General features: G+C 39.6%; 1 protein-coding gene across 3 annotated transcripts in view; it reads left to right on the top strand.

Annotated features, from left to right (window-relative positions):
- Positions 1-17,700, top strand: part of LOC147218313 (netrin receptor UNC5C-like) — a 173,827-nt gene that overhangs the window by 144,561 nt on the left and 11,566 nt on the right. For 2 of the 3 annotated variants that reach the window (XM_086174322.1, XM_086174321.1), the window contains 5 exons: positions 6,885-7,076; positions 10,626-10,843; positions 12,149-12,284; positions 13,025-13,112; positions 15,195-15,363. In XM_086174322.1, coding sequence (XP_086030448.1) covers positions 6,885-7,076; positions 10,626-10,843; positions 12,149-12,284; positions 13,025-13,112; positions 15,195-15,363 — 803 coding nt within the window. The remainder of the gene's footprint in view (positions 1-6,884; positions 7,077-10,625; positions 10,844-12,148; positions 12,285-13,024; positions 13,113-15,194; positions 15,364-17,700) is intronic. The other variant, XM_086174323.1, reaches the window with a different exon arrangement.

Below are 17,700 nucleotides of genomic sequence, written 5' to 3'. Positions count from 1 at the left end.
CGTCTTATTTCCATGAGGATCAGTGCAGGATTACCTCTGAAAGCTCAGCCACAGCCCTATTGCGTCGTGTTCATATGTACACAAGTAATAAGTGCCTGATTACGTGTCTTTTTTTTTCTGGAAAATTGAAATCAAATATTTGCAGTTTTATTTCCATCATGTGTAATATTGCCATGTAGCATTGATTTTGTCCCTCCCATTGTTTTTGAACAATTTCTAAATGTTTGAAAGGCGAAAGGGATTTTTAGAATACAGTCAAAATAAAATAAAAACTTTTGTACAACGTGGCAAATCTTGATATGAATTTGTGTTGTCGAGTTCAAGAGCTGGAACTGATTGTGGGTTTTCTCTCAGAAGTTTTACCAAAACAAAGTCCCCCCTACAAGTGCTGAATGCGCTCTGGGCTGCTTAGTTGTCACAGTATATTTGCGATATTGAGGCTGAAGTCTGAAATCTCCAAAAGCAAAACACAACTCTATAGAAAACAGACAAACATAATTCTAAGTCATGTCCTTGTTCTCTTTATTATCCTCTCTTTATTTCGAGGCGCATTCAGAAATACTGCTGTCCGCCGGCCCAACAAGTCACCTTAAAACACTGTAACGCTCATATTTTTGGAGTTGAGAACGTCAATATTGACATGGATGAGTAGGACTGAGGAATGTCTGCTGTTTATTGTGGTTTGACAAAATGGCAAAATAAGGCAGGGGATCCAAACCGACGGACTAGATACATCCTCAGTGCTGGACATTGCTGTTTTTTTTTTTTTTTTGTTGTTTTTTTAGAAGGATTGTTGTGGTCCTGAAACACAGGCCAAAAGAAAGTTCATCCAGGAATTAGATTAGCCAGTAAAACAAGGCCATTGCTTCTGCACCACATCTCTGACTAAGCAATATGAAAACAATAGGCTGCAAGACTTCAGATACTAAATTGATATATATATATATATAGGCCATAACTCGAGCACCCTAGTGTGATTCAATGTGCAGCATATTGTATATTTGTTTGTTTTCCTCATATCAAGCGAGGAAAATATTGCTCACTTTTTTTTCTCTCCTACTCTTCCTCCTCCCATCCCTGCCAGTTACTTGGAGAAGATGTGTCTGCCAGGAGTGCAGTATGGGTGGTGTTTGTATGTTTGTGCCAAGTCAAGATCAAAAAGGTAGTTGAATGAGTTTCAAGTAGCGATTGTCCACAGCTCTGCTTTGGATGCAGATCACAGAGAAGATAGAGACGAGCTAAGCTGAGTTATCCTTGATTTCCCCCGTCTTTAAATCGTCTGTGCGGCGGATTGGACAAACTCTGAGAATGACAAAAAAGCTCCTCCAATCAATACACGGCATTCCAGGCTGATCGAGGACCAGCCTGTATCGATGATTAAGTGTATGAGTGTGTGTGCAAGAGTGTGAGAGTAATTTCCATAATGCCTTCTCCTATGTTTCGTGGTCTTATGGCAGCAAACAAATCCAGTCTCAACAAATAGGAACACAAAATGATCGATATTAGAAATGTTTTTTTATCATACAACAAAACTAAGTGGTGCCCATTGTTGTTGATAAACATTGATCCAAATATCCACAAACATATATGTTAAAGCAAATTTACAATGAATATACAGTGTAAGAGCTAGACATTAAGATAGAGAGCTATTCACTCTCTTATTCACACCTATGGACAATTTGGGGGCTTCTGTTAACCTGCTACCTGGGATGAAACCAGAGAACTTGGAAAAAACATGGATGTGCAGAAAAGGAAAAGAAATTGATAAAAAAAATTAAAATAAATAAATAGGGTGATGCAGTGGTTAGCACTTCCGCCTCACACCGGGAAGGTCATTGGTTCGATTCTGACCTGAGGGCCTTTCGAGTGCCCGTGATCTTGGAGTGTGGACGTGGGTTACCGATTTCCAAAAAACTCACAGAAGGGCATTGGAGACCCAAATTGCCAGACATTTAAATGAGAGGGTGAATGGTTGCATGTCTCTATTTCGGGCCACGGGACCCCCAACCTCTTGCACTACTGCCGGTTTGGATAGGCTCCATCAACCCTGCAACCCTGAGGATAAGGGAGTAATGACAATAAATGAATGAAAAGATAAAAACCAATAGTTTTGGTACAATTACATCACGTGACGTGCAGTGATGTTCATGGCTGGTGAGGCACTGACGTCATCACAGTCAGATTTACAAACATATGAACCCTACAGAGTAGCTCATTCACCATTATATTTGCAGCAGTTTACGTGTTTTGTTTAAAATATCATATCAAACTGTAGCATAGAAAATTAGCACATGTAAAAACAACGTTATTATCTATTACCTTTACTTATAAATTAAGTCCATGCGCCGCTCCTTCTGAAGAAAAGCATCGATAACTTGCTCGTCAAAGTCTTCCATTTCTTTCTTCAGTTTTAAAAGTCTTTCTGTCTCAGGTACAGTTTGAATGAGATCCTTCAAAAAGTTGATAAGCTGCCCAGGAGATTTACATTCATCCCTCACTGTTTGTGAGCTATACAGCTCGATGAGATCGGGAAAAATTAACTGGATGGCTGCACTTGACTTGCTAACTGTTTACTGCAGCTTGCTATTGCTAATTCTATTATTCTGTGGCCAAGTAGTAAGAAGGATCCCTGGGATCAGCGGTGCCCCCTACCATGAGGCACCGCCACTGCGTGCCTCACTTAATGTCTCTTCGCAGTCGTTTTATGATTACAGGAAACACGAGAAACACGTTACAGTTGTTGACGAAAAACATTGGAAACATCAGCTTAACTATGGAAATTTAGTTCATATATTAAAAGCGTTTTTTTTTTTAACAGTGATATCCACAGAGACGGCACGATGGTCTCAGTGCATAGCATGCCAGAACAGTTAGCAGAATCATTGTGCAATCCATAGTGGGCTCAGCTGGTTGCCGCATCACCGCACGTCTCTTCTTCATATTTGGAAAATAACTTTATAGTACAAATCACTGAATAAATATAACCATTTAGTTTATTTTTTTTCATTTTGGATTTTTTTCTTTCCATAATGACAGGTGAGGCCCGGCCTCCCCTGCCTCTACTGACTGCACGTCACTGCATCATATATGTATGACAAAAAAGGGGACAAAAAGCAAACCGATGACCTAAATCATTTTAAAGTTGAGTGAAAGTCTATCTGTGTCCACGCATCATTTGGGAGTCGGTGGCTGCTTGGATGAGTCCTTGTGAGAAAGTCGCGTACCTATCTGCACTTAGGGAGCCTGTGCGTCCTCCTCATTCTATCACTGCCGATTTTGTCATATTGGCTTTGCGTAGTACAACCTCAATCCATGCTTAGAGACACACAGCCGTCCAAACACATTATTCATTCCACTGGATTTGGTTGAAAGGGTTCACCCACGTTCAGGCGCTTTTTTTTTTTTTTCACCCCCATCTTGTTAGAAAAAGACAGTCTATTATGCAAGTCTGTCAAATAGCACAGAATACGACCGTTAAACAAAAAGAAGTTTTCAATCAAAGCGGTACTTCAGTTTTTTTTTTTTGTGTGTGTGTGTGTGTGTGTGTGTGTGTAGCTACAGAACAAAAGACATCAGAAGATGGCATGTACATTGAGCTAAAAAAGACTGGAGGAAAGCCACCATACATTCGTGTAATCGTTTTTACACTCTCATTAAAAGAAAAATGTGCGAGGACTCATTGACAAATCAATGGTCGACCCAGAAAAAAAAGACATGTTTGCGACCAATAATTTATCTGTGGATTTCATGGCCAATAAAATGCAGCTTTTCTCAGTGTTTTTTTTTTTTTTTTTTGATCAATCACTATCTTACAAATGATTGCATCACCATAACTGCTAATTCAAGACCACATGAGGGTTCTGACAGTGAGAGAGGGTGGCGTTCCCCTGCTTTAGTTTGATGTGCACCGCCTTGACATTTTAAGGGAGGAGAAAAACTGCAGCGTTTAATATATTATTAAAGTACTTGTTAAGAAATGACCTGTTGTAATCTTATTTAATGATAGATAATTTGACAGTCAGCATGTCATCCCTGCTTTTGCATGATCTTAAACCTTGAATACCTTTATTAGCGACGGTTGTTCAGTTGCAGTTTCGAGTTACTAGAAAGAGTATTTCAGAGGAGAGAATAATTCCAAACCAAAAGCGAAATAGAATCACATTCTCTCCCGATGACCCGACAACAGCAAGTACCATCTCTGTGAGGGGGGACATTTACGAATGAAAAATGAGCGATAATACACTAGAATTCAACAAAATCTATACACTTTTTGGAGCATTTAACTCCATTGAACAAGACTTTCTGGAACAAATACTGGGTCTTCACGCAACGATGGATTTTATGGTGAGGGATTCAGAACTGTGTTTTTCCTCAGCTTAAGAAAGAAAGATACAGAAATACCATTAAATTGCTTGAGTTTCACAAATCAGCACTCATGCAATATATATATTTTATTGCTATTTTGTGTGAACTGTCATACCTCGGCGTACCACTGTGGCTTGTCAGGTGTGTCGTCATGGCCTTCGCTTGACTCTGCGTGCCATCGCAACGGTTAGGCAACAAAACACGCCATTGGGAGTGTATGTATGTGTGTGTGTGTGTGTGTGTGTGTGTGTGTGTGTGTTTGCAGACGGTTCTGGCTATGTGCTGTCACATTCTGCAAGTTGGCATTGTCATATGCAGCTGATTTACACGCAGAACTTTCATGGAATTACAACAGTTATGGTGAATGCCTGCGTGGCGAGCACAATAAGCAGCAGCTCAACGGTTTCCCCCCCAAAATGTCTCAAAAGGAAAACAAATGACAGAGTTTGGATTCGGCTCAAGGATTGTAGACCTTTCAGTGAAAGCATAAACAAGATAATGACTCTTCAAATGATGACTGTTATGATCATAATTGAGATCACAAAGATGAAACTTAAGAGGATTATTATTTCAACCCCCTTCAGTAAGTGCAAAGACTTAAATTACATGGAAACTCCAAAATAGGTAGATTGGGATTTGGAGTTTCCCATAAATAATCTTGGGTTTCGCTGTTAAATTGATTGTTTAGAGGATTTAAGGAGCTGCGATGCACTAATGAGTCTAACCGGCTCCATCTGCAAACAGATGGAAGACATGAGTAAAAGGCTCATGTCTCATCGTGCTCCGAACACTCTCCTTTCTAACTTCTGTCTATATGGCAAACTGCTGATGTCAGCCTATCACAGATTTCTTTATTCGGCCTTCAGCTGCATGGCACAGCGTGAGCCAGTAGGAAGAACGTGCACGCTGTCTGTAACAGAGTCTTGTTAAAGATGATAAATGGCCGGGCTGCGTAAAGGCTGAGTTTAAGATAAGGGTAAAAAGTACACCTGAGGCGTCCAAGAATGTTACAAATAAATTAAAATTTTCTTTTTAACCAAATAGGAGAAAAGAGAAGATAGGAATAATAACCTTTAATAAGTTTGATACCCCTTCATTAATGAGAAAAACAAGTATAATAACACTTAGGCGGTACTTATAAAGAATAACTCTGTTTTGAATTCCACTATATTTGGGTAACTTGTGCCAGTGGAGTATGCCAGGGCCGCACTTCAGCTTAGAGCAGAGAGACATTGAGTTCATCTGGATCTGTGATCTACAGCGAGGACGTCTCTGGCGCTCTAACGTCCAACTCACAGAGGTGGCTCATAGCTCCCCCAAGTGGTAAATGAACAGCCAACACTATCAGTCTGACATCTTCCTCTTGTTTATATTTATACATGTGTGCGAACGTTTACGTACCACATTAACTGTTTTTATGCAAAATGAAGTTTGTGCTTTCCGTACTTCTGATGCAACTCCTTTTGTGAATGACGCCGACCGTTTGTCGTTAAAAAGCCTGCTATCTGTGTCTGGGCTTTAAGGAGAGGATTAAAGATGTTATTTATTTTCTGTGTTAACGGCGGCAGACAACTACATTGCTACAAGCTACGGAGGATGCGATTATTTACTGTACAAAGAGCGCTTTGACCAGGAGTCTATTCATAAAGGGTTGGCAGTAGCTTTCATGTCACCCATGTAGGCTTGTTTGTTTCATGTCATTGAAGTACGAGTGCATTTCCATTCCTTTTGACATAGATCCTTCCTCCTCCCCCTTCCTCTCCGCTATATCATTTTTTATATACTTTATTCTCTCTTTCAACTCCATATTTCATTTCTCTTTCTTTATTACAGTCATCCTATCTGCCAGCCAATCTCCTTTTCTTCCCCCTGCATTGTACTTGCTACTTATCCGCTTGCATGCCCTGGTTTCTACATCATTACCAATCGGCTTTCTGTCATTTCTTTCCTCCTCATTTGACCTCCTCTACAGTCTTAATATGTCGCCTCCCATCGCCGCCCCCGTTCCCTCTCATCATGTAGTTAAGAGTGGCACACACCTTTTAAAATTTGCATCACCCCGTCGGTTCACATTTTAGTTTTCCCCTCAGGGGCTTCAAAATGCACATTGTGAATAGCAATTCAACTGTTTTTTTTTTTTTTTTTTTTTTTTTTTTTTTTTTCCTCCCACTGACACACCTTTAAAGTCGGGCTCGGATTGAAAAGGGATGTTAGGTGTAAAATAATTAACAACCTCATTAAGTTTTAAGAGTTTTGTAAAAGGTGTCCCTGTCTTTTGCAACCTCTGTCTAGACAAATTATCATATTACGCGAGTGTGGGGGGCATTAAAGAAAAAAAAAAAGTTTCATTTGAAATGAAACCGAGATTGTCCTTTAAGTCTGAAAGGTTGCGTGAGTCTCAAATGAAAATGACAAGCGAGGAATTAAAGTGACTGAATGCTTTACCGAGTTGGGTGAAAATGTCTTCTTCCGAAAGGATTGTATTCAAAACAGTTTCGTCGGTCTTTGTGTTTCTCCAGCGGCCCCGAGCACGGACGACGTGGCACTGTACGTCGGTATCGTCATCGCAGTCATTATGTGCCTGGTCATCTCGGTCATCGTGGCTCTCTTCGTCTACCGCAAGACCCACCGGGATTTTGATTCCGACATCATCGACACGTCGGCGCTGAACGGAGGATTCCAGTCTGTTAATATCAAAACTGCCCGATCAGGTACGATTTTTCAGACGTCCTTCCCTGTGATTCGGGCGTCCCCACTTGAGGTATTTTACTCAATTAAGTTCTCAAATCCAAATCAAATTGCTTTAGAGGACTATGGGATGAGTGATGTTGCCATAAAACGGCATCAAAATGCAACTTTAGAATGCCTTCAATTCAAACGGTTATCCAACGTCTTGGACAACCACGCTAAAATCTTCTTTTACACACTTGTTGATATGATATCAACAAAAAGATACCCAATGTGGGAAACGCAGATTTCATTTTTATAGTGGTTTAAAAAGCTCCTGTTTTTAAATGTTATTGAAAATGTTATTTGTATGTGTGTTGTTTTGTTTTGTTGTTCTTCTATTTCAGGTAGATTGATCCATTAAGGACACGGGAAGGGCATTTAGACTCGGGACAGCTTATTATCACTGATTTTAACTAATTTTTTTTTTTATCAATACGTGTCTTTTTAGGAACTCCCAAGTTTTGCACTTACCATGAAAACAATTAAGCATGCTTTCTCACCACTGTTTTTTTTTTTTTTTTTTTTTTTTTTTTTGCCATTCTTGCTCTCTTTCCATCCAAATTGTGCATATAGGCAAATCACATATTTTACCAACACCCTGCTGACTTCATCTTTGTGCCATTGCCTCTGTCTCTGCTCTGCAACTCCCTCATCACGCTTACTCCAGCTGCAGGACACAATCCCTCCTTGTTTGTCTTCCCATTAAAGCCGTGCCATTTTTCACTCTCCTCTGCTTGAATTGTCATTTATTTCACTCTTCTTCTTCTTTTTTTCCAAATGGAAAGACCGAAAGCACCACCCAGCAAGACACATTTGCTCACACTTGTACGCTCATAGCGAAGGCCGTGATCAGTTGCATTTTATTCGGATCATTTTAAACGGATCACCTTTAGGGGATGAAATGTGTCAAAAATACTTAACCCTCATACTGAAAGCCACTGAAGGAGCCATAAACTGAGAATCACTGACTTTCAATGACTGAAAGTCAGTCAGGAGAAGAAATCAAATGTCAATAGTGAAAAACGCACATTTGGCTGAATTACTTTAGAGATGATGACGCATAGTAAGGAACGCGATAGACAGAAGAAAGATGGAAGTGCAAAATGATGGTCTACAGGGATTTAGGCCATTCATTTTAAGCTGTCGGTCAACATTTAGCATCGTACGCTGATGTTGACTGGTGTCTCTTCAAGAAAAATGTCAGCCTTTGATTTAATTCTCCACTGGTCGTGCATACAGATGGTAAACTAGGCCGAGACCGGTAATTGAATTCATTTTCGTATTGAAGAATATTCTCATCTCGGTGTCGCGGTACAAGATAAAGGAAAATTCCTTAAACAAGCCTGCCTAAGTTAAGCATACACTCGAAAATGACCCGCTGGTACACATGATGATGTCACGTTTCCATGACAATGTGGCCAGTCGAGGGTCCTGGTGACTCAGACTCATCAGTGAAACAGCAGCGTCGTCATCTTCAATCCGTCTTCGAACGCACCGCTTTGTGTATCGACTTCCCTTATCAAAAATGGCATCATTTAGCAAACAATTCGAATAAATTTTCTCTCTTGTCTGTCTAAGAGATTGTCTTTTTGATTGTCCTCGAAATGTTAACATTAAGACTAGAAATACATTTCATGTATCTGTGCCATGGACTATGCTTGAGAAGCATACAATGCAACATAGTAACAATTCAAAATGTTAAAGAAAAATAAATAACAAATAGTTTTGGATCGATCGAAGGCAGGCTAACATGAACAGTTAAAATATAAAGAACAGTATGTAATAGTGAATGAAGTCGAGTGATTGGATTGGGAGTCTATGTAGTGTCCAAATGAGCGCTTGGTGTTTTATCAGTGAAGCATTAGAATGCTTGTCACTCTGCTTTGAGGGACAATTTCTAATTACTATAAATGAAGAATTATGTCCCCTGCATATCTCACTCCCTCTGTCACTCTCTCTTGCTCATGTCCTCCATTTCTCCCTTTCTCTTTACCAGATGTCTCTCCTCACTCTGTCCCCATTTTTTTTGTCATTTCTATCTGTTAGTTGTGATTAGATTTTAGTAGGCATGATTTGGCGGCTCAAAGGGTACACAGTTTGGTGACAGAAAAAAAAAAAAGATAGGTACATGTCGGCATTCATGTACCGTGTTTATGTGTGTTTTGAATAAATGGTCATGTGGAAGGAATACCATGCTTGAAGGCACAACGTTCAACAATTTGTGGAGAGCAAATACGGATTTGTTCCCACATTACACAGCTGGTTTTCCTATAATCCCAATTCTAATTAAATCTCAAATATATGTTGTTTATTAAAGTCAGAATTAATATGCTGTGAAAGGTTATCAAACATTGTGCCGTGCCCGTAGGGCCAACACCGTCCTCCAGTTCATCCCTTGCTTATTCACTAACCTTTCCATGGTATGCTGAAAAAAAAGGGACAAATTACATTCCCCATCCTCAGGGACGTTCATTTAATTCCCATATACAGTGTTCTTACTGTGTTCATGATTATGTGCGTATGCACGTGACTCATAGGAAGGTAGGTGTTGGCTTCTAATGTCTGTATTTACAGTTCTGCACATCTGTACTTATAGATGTTTGCTCATAAGACATGAAAAGTGTTAAGTCTGCAACGCTGGCATACAGCAGCTGAGGCACTTCCAGACAGTGTTTAGGAAAACAGCCCATGTACTGCAGCCAATAGAATCCTTTCCATATCTTTAAATCACATCTGCAACCCCGCTGAAGCCAATTTTTCTTGCATTTAAAAAATTAGTCATTCTTTTGACGCTTTTATGTTTAAATTGAAATACGTGTGCAGTTTTGCAGCAGCACTATCTAGCATTTTGTTTATGACTTGATGGCTGTGCCGTAAAGTTACCTTTCCACTTTAAGATATATGGTCGTCCTGATGGAGACAAGCAGCGGACACAGAGGTTTGTCCGTACTTACAAATAAAACCCATGTGTTTTCAAGGAGCATGGCGGCTTCGGTAAGAAACACTGAGCATCATAAAATCATCTATAGTCTTGTTACAAAAGCGACATATTACTGTTTGTTTCATCCTTGGTTCTTAAATTATTTTTTCAGTGGAGAGAACCTGAGGGGAGCCTTGAAATTGTGGCGGTGTCAGACATTTGATTTTTTTGTGCGTCCGTCTGATGCCTTTTAGACGGGCTAAAAGTGTGAGAGAACTCTGACTAATGCCTGTAAAAAGAGAATGGCAGGTTGTGTTAGAGTTGGTCCAAAAAGGACCCAAGATAACAAGATACTTGGGTTTTTTTTTGGTGTCGATTCAAGGTTTCTGAATGAAATCATTTTATAAAATGCTCAATTACACCATTTATGTATCTCCCTACCTCCTTCCAGAACCCATTCCACTGAGCATCCCTGTTGATTAGTTGAAGCGCTTTTGCACTGATAAGTCATTCAACTCTAATCATTTTCTTGTAATATTTTTACTTTTATTTATGTTATTTTTCCCTGTTCCCATTCCCTCCCTCCCTGTCTCCTTGATTCCATCACTAGCCGATCTACTCACAGCAACTCCCGATTTGACAAATGCAGCTGCCATGTATCGTGGTCCAGTGTATGCCCTCCATGACGTATCAGATAAAATCCCAATGACCAACTCTCCACTCTTAGACCCTCTTCCCAACTTGAAGATAAAAGTCTACAATTCCTCCGGTCTGGTCACACCGCAGGATGATCTGGGGGGCGACTTTACATCAAAACTGTCACCCAAGGTAAAGCCATGGCATTTCTGATGTCTGATGTCTTTTGCAATCTGGGGCTTCTGTTGTGGAAGAGTTTGCATTGCAATATAAGACTTTGAAATATGCTTCTCGAATGATTCCAAAAAACAGGGGGAAGTATTCAGTTCATAGTGGTTATTGCTTTTTCTTTATAATTTCATACAAATTAAAACCCCATTTTGTTCATGGGATACACACCTGATTATTTTTTCCTTTTTCAAAAAAATTAGGATTGTTATTTTCTAATTCTAACTCTTTTTTTAAATCCCTGTTTTGTTTGTTCAACTGGTTTTCTCTAATTTTGTATTATTTTTTAGTGGGGAATTTCTTTTGTTTGCAGATATGTGTGTGTCCTTGACACACTGAAACAAGGTCTCGTCTGCTTTGTTGAATGTGGTAGTAATCCACTGAATCCTAATTCCTTCTTTTATGTCTCACCATGGGCCATGAAATGCAGAACAGGTCACATTTTACCACACACACCCTAAGGTGATTTCACGTCTGTAAATCTGCCGTGTTTTATCTCACCCCCATGCTGACTTTCCCAGGTGGAGGAACTTCTTCCCTCACAGCTTTGAGGCAGCTGTCAAGAAAACATCCAAATAAAAAATAAAATAAAATCAAACAATCATAATTAATATTAATATTAAATTCATTGGTTGTAGGAACATAGTAAAGCATTTCACATTTAAGGAACTGCTCCCGTACCATTGCCCTCAAATTTGATTGGCCTGGTAAAAATTCACCTTTACAGCCAGAGGCTGCCCTTGCACAGTGAAACTTATCTGGACATCCATTAACATTTAATTACAATACATCTATAAAGTATATGACTGCAGCTCTTTCAAAATAAAGTGCTCACATTGGGTGTCTCCGTGTAATTATGGACTTCTTTTGACCTCCGATGTGTGCGGCTGCCGTTTGCGCCAGTCATGTCGAATCAAAACCTGCCAAGGTTAATAAGTCCTGCAGGGGACAAACTCAGGTAACTTGTGTTGCACCGGCACGTCAGCGCTTCCACAAACGAAGGGCTTCATTCAAGAGGTTCATTAAAGCAAAGCTACAGAACCGATCTGCCATATTTGAACAGCTTGTCAATATTTCTTCTCGACTGACTGTGGTTTTCCGTGGATTCGTCAGAGATGCAGCCAAATAACTGTATTTCTCAGTCAGGCTAATGACCATTAGCTCGGCTTGTTTGTGTGTTACCAAATAACTGTTGCTAAAATGACTGCAAACCCTTTTGCTAATTTCATATTCATCCTCATAATGACTTTCTTTAATTCTATTTCCTAGATTACCCAATCTCTGTTAGAGAACAGCAACACAATAAATCTTCGCAACCAGAGTTTGGCCCGAACGCGCGACCCTTCGTGCACCGCTTACGGATCCTTCAACAACCAGGGAGGACACCTCATTGTTCCCAACTCTGGTAAATATCTACATTTACAAACACATTTTATAAATACTGAATCATGTATAATAATACACAATATCCACAGTGAATTCAAATGCCTATCTCTGAATGCCCATCTCTATCTATTGCATTTCTAATTTTTTTCACTATTCTCATATGGAAAATAAATAAATCAGTCTATCTTGCAAACTAGATGTCAAAGAAAAATATTAGCACCTTGAGCCCCCCTCAAAAAAAAAAAAATGGCACATCCACAAACAAAGAAGCATATGCACAACAGCCTTAAAATATTAAATATGCTACCAGAAGTGCTCTTGGATGTTAAGTGGGCTTCTTTTGTAGGATCTAATTTGCCATCAGGGACCTACCATGCAACAGCAACTCAGCCAACATACAAATCAGCCGTGAGATTTTCTTTTGCTTTTGGGGGGCTGTTTTTTATGTGATTTGAAAAGAAAAGACTACTCATGTTGGGATTTTAAAACAGCGGGCTGGCAAAATAATGAATAATGCAATCCTCTGATACAAATATCTCTCAGAAGCTACAAAACATTGCAGCACTATTCACTTGATGATATGTTTAAATAGAATTTTGAAAATTACTATGCACTAATAAATCCCGATGATGAAAAAAATGGGAGGTGGCGCATTCAATAATTTCATTAATGATTAAATGAATAAATCTAATCAAGGTTTTTTTTTTTTGTTTTTTTTTTTTTGCTTTTTTTCATCTTGCTCTTTGTGTCCCTCTCCAGGTGTGAGTTTGTTAGTTCCAGCAGGGGCTGTACCTCAGGGCAGGGTGTATGAGATGTATGTGACCGTGCACAGGAAGGACAGTTTGAGGTAAGCTTTATGTCTCTCCCCTCTATGATGTATGCCTCTTCCTGCAATCCCTGCTTTCACTTTATCACAAGCCTCCCTTGTTTTTCTTCATTGCTCATCTGTCTGCCGGGCGCTGACTCTGTTTGTATGTTCATGTGTGAAGCTCATTCTTCGGCTGGGATGAATGAGTGGATGAAATATTCATCCAGACAGTGTAAAATGCAAGGATTTATAAATACTATGCTAATGGTGAAGTTGAATTTAATATCAAGAGATAATGTAATTATCAGAACAGTGGTTAAATTCCAACTGCGAACTCTTCAATGTGGAGTTTGCATGTTTTCCCCGTGTCTGCGTGGGTTTCCTCAGGGTTCTCGGGTTTCCTCCAACAATCCAAAGGGAATTATTGTATGTCTCTATGTGACGCTTATCTAATATAATGTGGTACACAAAGAAAATTTCATGTCAATTAACAGGTTGATAAAAAATCCACAAAAAATGCATATCTTTTAACTATGAAGTGTTGTTTAATCTGGCCAACCTCATCTTAAAAAAGAAGGAAAAAGAAAAAACAACTGCAAGCTCATATAAAATATGCTGAACAATATTGTAACAAAATAGACATAAGTGGAATATTCGATTGTCAGGGATTTCCTGTTAGGTTTTGGATTCAGCTGTTTTTGGTTTGTTAGAAAAAAGCTCTTTCGGTTTTCCAAAAAAGAGACAAAATCAAACGGAAATACATCTTTGTCGAAATCTTCAATTGGCAAAATGAATATGTTATTTTGTTTATTTCTAAAGCACAGGAGATTTCATTCAACGGGATCGATATATGTCCTGAAGATGTGCATTGCCTTTCAGCCCACAGTAAATAAAATAATCTCCCTTTGAGTCAATATTATATTTTCAAGATGTGTTCGTTCTCAGTTTATCTGCTGTCTATCAATAAAATAATATGTCTGAAATGTGTGCAGAGGCAAACAGTCCAAAAGCGGTTGCTGTGATATGAAGAAAATGCAATTACTGTTGTATTGGGTTCATTTGCTTGTAGAAAATATTTTCCTAGCGAGGCAGAGGTTCATGCACTCCAGGAAGTGCCAGCTTTGGAAGATTGAAGGAACATATTAAATATTACATTATCAATATTAAACTTAGGATTGACAAATACTACTACTAATAATAATAATAATAGTGATAATAATAATAACAACAACAAATAATTCCTCAAAATATAGCTTTCATATCACAGGTTTCCATTATCCTCTATACAAAGGTAGCAAGTTAATAGTACACACCTACTTTCAAAACTCGGCAAAAGGATGTTGCCTGCATCTTACCAAACCCTGATTTTGTTAAATCCTATCTATAATGAATATTTCATTGTAGCTTACATGATGTATGGGATGCCGTGTCGCCTCCATAGCCTCTTTTCTAGTCAATAGCAGTCAATACTAAATTGGACCCCTGCAAAGCGCGATTACATTTCCAAGGGTCAGACCTCCTCTCTCTTCATCTCAGTCAATAAATGGACGGTTAAATCGCATTCACTTGCCTGAGCAGCACAGCAAACCACACATCCTTTTCAACTTTTTTATGCATTAATTTGTTTGCTTATCCATTCCTTTTTTTTTTTTTTTTCAATTTTAAGAATCCACTTTATTCATGTATTTATTTGTTTGTAAGTTTACTTATTTATTTGTTAATTTCAAAGTAAATTCTAAATTTTAAAGTGTTATGTATTGTATTCATTTGGAGTAAAATATGGCTAATACAGCTAATACAATGAATTTCAGTCTTTAATAAGCATTTACTTGTTGTCTGCGACCTGTTAACTAGTTCAAACCCAAGTGAAATCCTGCTGACTAGACTGATGGGGCTGGTTTTCTGCTTGTCTATCCAAGTCAAACAGAGCCACACCTCTGTCCTTTCTATCAAACAAACCTGACTTCATCTTACGTCATCATTAATAGAGAAAATAGCAAAGAGCAAAAATGAGATCGGTAGAAATTTGGCTGCTGATGCTCCCAATTACTTGTAGCCAGCAGTGTCACTCTCCTGCTCTCTACATTAAAAAGCAAGTTCCATGTTATCTGTCTTTTCCAGACCCCCAGTAGAGGACATCCAGACTTTACTGAGCCCAGTGGTGAGTTGTGGACCACCAGGAGCCTTGCTGACTAGACCAGTGATTCTCACCATCCACCACTGTGCTGACAGTGTGCAGGCCGACTGGCTCATACAGCTGAAAAACCAGCTGGCCATGGGAGAGTGGGAGGTGAGTGTGGATCAACACCACACTGTGTGGTGTTTCTCATGTTATGCTATAATGTTCTTTTATAATTTAGCTAAGTATGAAGCTTTTGCATAGCTATGTAATATAAACGACAGTCAGCCTGTCAGGACAGCAACGTTCGGGTACACAGCACACACACACACACATACACACACACACACAGATACACACTAGCATGATCTCCCTTAAGAAGCCCCTGCATTAGACACACACGGGCTGCAAGGAGAGAGAGGAAAAGATTGAAAATGAAAGAAAAGTGTTTGAAAAAAATAAATAAATAAATAGCGCCTGCAGACAAGCAGGGGGTTTGAGACTCCTATCAGAAGCAATTTGTTATGCTACTGCCATCTTCCCTTTCTCTCATCTTTTTTTCTGTTTATAGCCCTCTTTTTTCACACTCCTCTTTCCCTCTCTCCCCCTTTGTCTTAGCATGAAGTCTCTACCTCAGCAAACTCGTTCGTTTGTGTGTGTGTGTGGGTCTGACAGCATATGCATGTATGTGTGTGTTTGTGGGTGTGTTTGTGTGCGCGCATGTGTGTGTGTGTGTGTGTGTATCTGTGCCTGTGTGGGTGATAAGGCTGTCTTGCAGCATCACTGTGTCTACAAGGCCCCCGTATGCTGTCTTCTGTTGCTTATCACAGCTCAACACAATGTCTCTGCACAATTAGCCATGCATAAGATGTGTGTGCGTGTTTGTGTGTGTTCTTGCGTGTTTTTGTGTGTGTGTGTGTGTGTGCGAGAAAGAGAGAGGCACTATTGGTCCAGTGCAGAGTGCCAAAAGACGAGCGGAATAAAACTGGAATTTCATCAGAAAGTCGATTTGGTTTTTCTCTTATTGCAGTAAAACATCAATTTCCCATCAAAAAGTTTCCCCAAAACAGGGAGAGGTAATTTAATTCTCTTCACATCGGGGGGGTGGGAGTGGGAGTGGGAGATTGGAGGAGGGGCAGCCAGACTTATGATTTCGAGTAATAACAGATTCATACTATATTGCTTCCCGACCCCTTTGTATTGATTCGGCTCAACTGTAGGAACACAACACCTCATGAACTGGGATTCAAAACTCAATATTTGTATAACGAGTGTGTTGAACCGGGATCATCGGCAAAGCGCGCTTGCGTTGACAGATGTGCACTTGCAATAACTCCCGCCCACCGACGAGGAAATTAATATATATTCACAACTAATCGAACGTTCGCTGCATCCTCGATCAAAAAGAGCAAGCGCGCCCCTGAGCTCATAGGGCCCTATGGATTAACGATAAATCGGGTGGAGAGATTATTTCAGCCGCAGACGGTAGATAATCGCAGTCAGAGGACCCACTTTGCAAAGGAGAACCCAAACAAGAGTTACATATCACTTTGTAGACAAACTTAACTCTCCAAATAACCCAACTGGTATAAATCCCAGGGCTAACTTCGAATGTGGTTTAAAATGGCGCTCCGTAGCGGCCGTGAAGAGAAGCCGAGGCGTCTTTTCTCTATCAGCAACAGAGCAACTCCCATACTTGCATCATTTCCGAGCAACCGAGCGTTTTTCTTTTCTTCTCACCTGCTGTCAGAGATGCAGCCAAACTAGTGGGTCAAACACTAGGTGGAAAGCAAGGAAAAGTAGGGGATCCTCTTGTGACTGGTTGGTCAGTTTCAACACAAATCACAGAGGGATGTTTTTCAGAGATGTTATCCATGTGTGCTGTTGCATCCGACCTCGGGAATATTGGGTGTCATTAAAAAGTAGCATCTGACCACACGTGTTATATTTTTTATCGGTCAGCGGAATATTTGTATAATGCAGTGGGTCTAATATCTTTCCGGATAGAAACTATATTTGAATTTCATGGCTGCGGAAGGCGCATTCAACTCTGACGATGCACTATGTTTCCTCCTGTAGGTTTTTTGTGAAATTGTCATTCAAAAGATCCTACGTCAACCCTATAAATGCACTTAAATACTGCAAACCAGTCCTTTAAAAGTTTGCAAAATAGCTGCGGCTTCCAGTTTGCAGTAATGGCTCCAGATTAGTTGTGATGCCACCAGTGGGTTATTTAACTCAGTACAAATGATAGAATGGTGAACTTGTACTTCACCAGATGATGGACTGCGGTGTCAGTTAAACCAACATTCAATGCGAATATCAAAATGAAAGAAGAAAAGGAAAACGGTTGATATACCTATATACATGAAATTTGGCATTTAAACAAATACATTTTAATACTAGCATCTGAAGAAACACATGAAGTATTACCCTTAAAATAAAATATACTGGTGGGATATGAACCTTACTTTGCACCTTGGGAATAATTAGCCCTTTCTGTTTTTC

Source organism: Fistularia commersonii, chromosome 26 (genome assembly GCF_037954325.1).
Source record: "Fistularia commersonii isolate RoL2024-O1a breed Wild chromosome 26, RoL_Fcom_v1.0, whole genome shotgun sequence".
Classification (NCBI taxonomy): domain Eukaryota; kingdom Metazoa; phylum Chordata; class Actinopteri; order Syngnathiformes; family Fistulariidae; genus Fistularia; species Fistularia commersonii.
This window is presented reverse-complemented; position numbering and strand designations above follow the sequence as displayed.